The following is a 3,362-nucleotide window of genomic DNA, read 5'->3' on the forward strand; positions in this document are numbered from 1 at the left end:
TATGATTTTCTTGATTTAGTCTGTAGTATTCTTCCATTTTATTTGTTTCAAAATATATTTCAACAATCAGTTTGGGTTTTTTGTTTGTAATAACATGTTGAAAGAATTGTTGATCATTTGATAGGAGACAACAAAAACAAGTTGCTTTTCTGTTGGGTAAGTATTGTTAAGTAACAAGTGTGAAGGATAGTTAGTCTTATATTAAATGAAATAATGTGTGAGAGTTTATGAAATGAGAAGTTTATCTATTTAGTGCATTAAGCTTTTTAAGTTGGTGTGGTATATTCTCTCACTTGATTCTTATACAAATGATTGACTATTTTTTTTTTTTTTTTGGTATTGTAATATTAATAGTGAAGCATACCACACATCCTCACAATTATAAGAGAATTAAAAATGTGATTTAGACACAAACAATAGGGGGAGAAGGTATTTATTACTTACCCTTCTTTCAAATGAAATCCTTTCATGTTGGATGTTTCAGCCAAAGCTTCCTTCCATTCTTTCACCTTCTGAGAATGACAACCGAACCTGATTTCATGAGCATCCATGGCTTCCTTGTAAGTGTTCCTCTGATGCCGTACATCTGAGGGTTCTACTTTGTAGAAGATCGGAAACACAAGTTGGTTCCTTTCCCTGTGACATTGCAGGATCTTGACGAGTTCATCAAGGCACCATGTTGAAGATGCATAGTTTGTTGAGAAAACAATAATGGAGATCTTTGAGGCTTCAATGGATTGAAGGATTTGAGGTCGAATTGTTTCCCCTGTTCTGAGATTCTCATCATCGATGAAGGTGTTGATTCCGTTGCGGCAGAGAGCATCATAGAGATGACCTGTGAATCCATGCAGTGTGTCTTCACCCCTGAAACTCAGAAAGACATCGTAATTAGTAGCCATGGTCCCAGAAGTTGAAGCTCGATTTGCCATCCATGTAAATGCATTTACAAGCAGAACAATGTAATGATAGAATGATTCACAAATCACAATGGCAACCTGGCTTATAAATTAAGCAGTGAAACTTCCTTGGAAAAAAGGTTGATGAATCAATGCGAGTACTTGACTAGTTGACTTCACTTTCAACGGTAGCAAAACTTTTATAATTATATATCTTACAAACATTATGGATGTAAATGCGGATAACAAGAATTCACTTTCATTAGTGAAATACTCAACATATATACTTATATTATCCTCTCACATTTTATATTTACTAGATATATAATAATTTACAATTTCTGCTGTAATTTTTAATATGAAAAAATAAATTATTGTCTATCAGTTTATGTGATGAACTACATCTAATTGAGCCAATATGTCGAGACAATTTTATAAAAGTCATGAAAATGTGTATGAAACAAATAAAAGCATAATTAAATTGATTATATGAAAATTAAATCTCAAAAAATATAGATAAAGTATTCTCCTTCAAAAGCTGCTGCTGTTTTTCTTCCCAGTTCCCCTAATTTTTTAGTATTTTCAAAGAGGTATCAATTTGTCTTTGTTGTAATATGTGAATGGAAATGAATTTTTTCAATTGTTAAAAAAAATTGAGGGAGTAAAATGTGATTTATAACTCTTAATGCATTCTCTTTCATATTTTTTTTGTCCCACTTATAATAATTAATGGTGAGAGATTATACTTTACTTACTCAATTGTTAAAAAAAAAAATTGAGAGAATCCATTTTCTCGTTATAGGATATGTGATAGCCGCCACAACATATTAACCGTGGTATAAAATAGAGTAAATAACCAAAAAAAAGTAGTCGTTGATAAAAATATCTTTAAATTTTGTTATCGACTAAAATATTCTTAAATTATATAAAAATGTGATAAAAATACATATTTATAAACTTAGATATTCTTGGTTAATAGAAAAAAATGATATGACAAACAAAATTTTTTATGTGATAAGTAAAATTTTGACAAGTGAGCACCTTAGAATTTTTTGTTAACGGAGTATTCTCTAGACACAGCAAGATATTTTTTATACGTTTTTAAATTATTTGAGATATTTTTATTAATAACAAAATTAAAAACATTTTTATCAATAAAAAGATAATTTTAATGTATTTTTGGTGATTTACCCCTATAACATAACTCATTTAACTCTAAACCCTACGACATTAAGCTTTGTGGGAGTAATGAAGTTTTTGGTAAAAGAAAAAATAATGGAAATTAAGTATCAAATAAAAATTTCTTTGAAAACAAATTGGATATCAACTAAGTTGAAATTAGAATAGGTTTTGGGAGTCAAAGTGAATTGACTGTTTGACTTTATCAAAAGAAGACATAGTAACATGCAGCATAGAAACGGACCTATCAAATCTTCAACGGTGCGCAGAACATATATATCTCGACGTTAACGGCGGCGCCGGGAACGACTAAACTAATGCCGTCGTGGTGGAGGCCAGAGTAGTCTCTGTTCGTGTTTTCTGTCGTTGAAGAAACTGATGACGGCGAGCGAGGAGGCGCAGAGATCAAGCTCCTTCGTCACTCGTCAGCGAACTTATCATCATGATGATCTTCACGTCGCCATGCAGCACCTCGAACCTCTCCAAGTATAGCGGCGGGTGCGTGGGCATCGCATCCATCGCCGCCGCGTCACCATTTCTCTGGGATTACTCGACGGAATTGGTAGGATCGTGTAAATGCGGATGGTGGCTGTGAGGAAGGGACCCTGCTTTTTTTAGGGAAAAATCAAAAATCACAAAATAATGCATTTTTATTTTTCTTTTCGTTTTCTTTTTTTAAATCGAATTTTCTTACTTAAACGTTTAAGTGCTTGTTTGGACGCTATTATTTTGATTAAAAAAATCTTTTTTTAATGAATTTTTTTTATTTTTTAGTATATTTGACAAATTTCTAATAATAAAAGTAAAAATACTAAAAAAATTAAAAAAAAATCTTTTTTGAGAAGCTGTAATTTACATCTTTTTAAAAAAAAAAATTTCATGTAATAAATAAACAAAAAAGTACTTTTATATTATTATACCCAAATATAATTTGTTCCGTACTAGAAAAGCCGAGGTATACGACGCCTAACTAACTGCTGGATTTGTGGAAGAGCTATAAGCCGTTCAAGAAGTAGCGCTCGACACCTTGAAACACAGCGACGGGAGCACCTGCAAAAAGCACTCCGACGTTCAAGTTAGAATGAGAATTATCAGAAAGTGAGGGAAATAAACTAGAATGAGTGATGTAACCTGTCCTTTTTGGGTTATTTGGGTTTGGTTTTATAGATTGATGAGGAGCTGTATATTGCTTGGTTGTTCCGATATAAGTGGTTTAGATAGTATGTTCCGTTGTTGTTGGTAATGACTATTGGATAGTTCTTGACTTGCGTGTGTTTTTAGTCAAGT

General features: G+C 32.1%; 1 protein-coding gene across 1 annotated transcript; it reads right to left on the minus strand.

The window, feature by feature from the left end:
- Positions 1-440: 440 nt before the first annotated feature.
- On the minus strand, positions 441-929 carry LOC130965411 (disease resistance protein RPV1-like). The gene has a single exon (XM_057890175.1). The coding sequence runs from the start codon at positions 927-929 to the stop codon at positions 441-443; it is 489 nt and encodes a 162-aa protein (XP_057746158.1).
- Between the last annotated feature and the right edge of the window lie 2,433 nt (positions 930-3,362).

Source organism: Arachis stenosperma, chromosome 3 (genome assembly GCF_014773155.1).
Source record: "Arachis stenosperma cultivar V10309 chromosome 3, arast.V10309.gnm1.PFL2, whole genome shotgun sequence".
In the NCBI taxonomy this organism is placed as follows: Eukaryota; Viridiplantae; Streptophyta; class Magnoliopsida; order Fabales; family Fabaceae; genus Arachis; species Arachis stenosperma.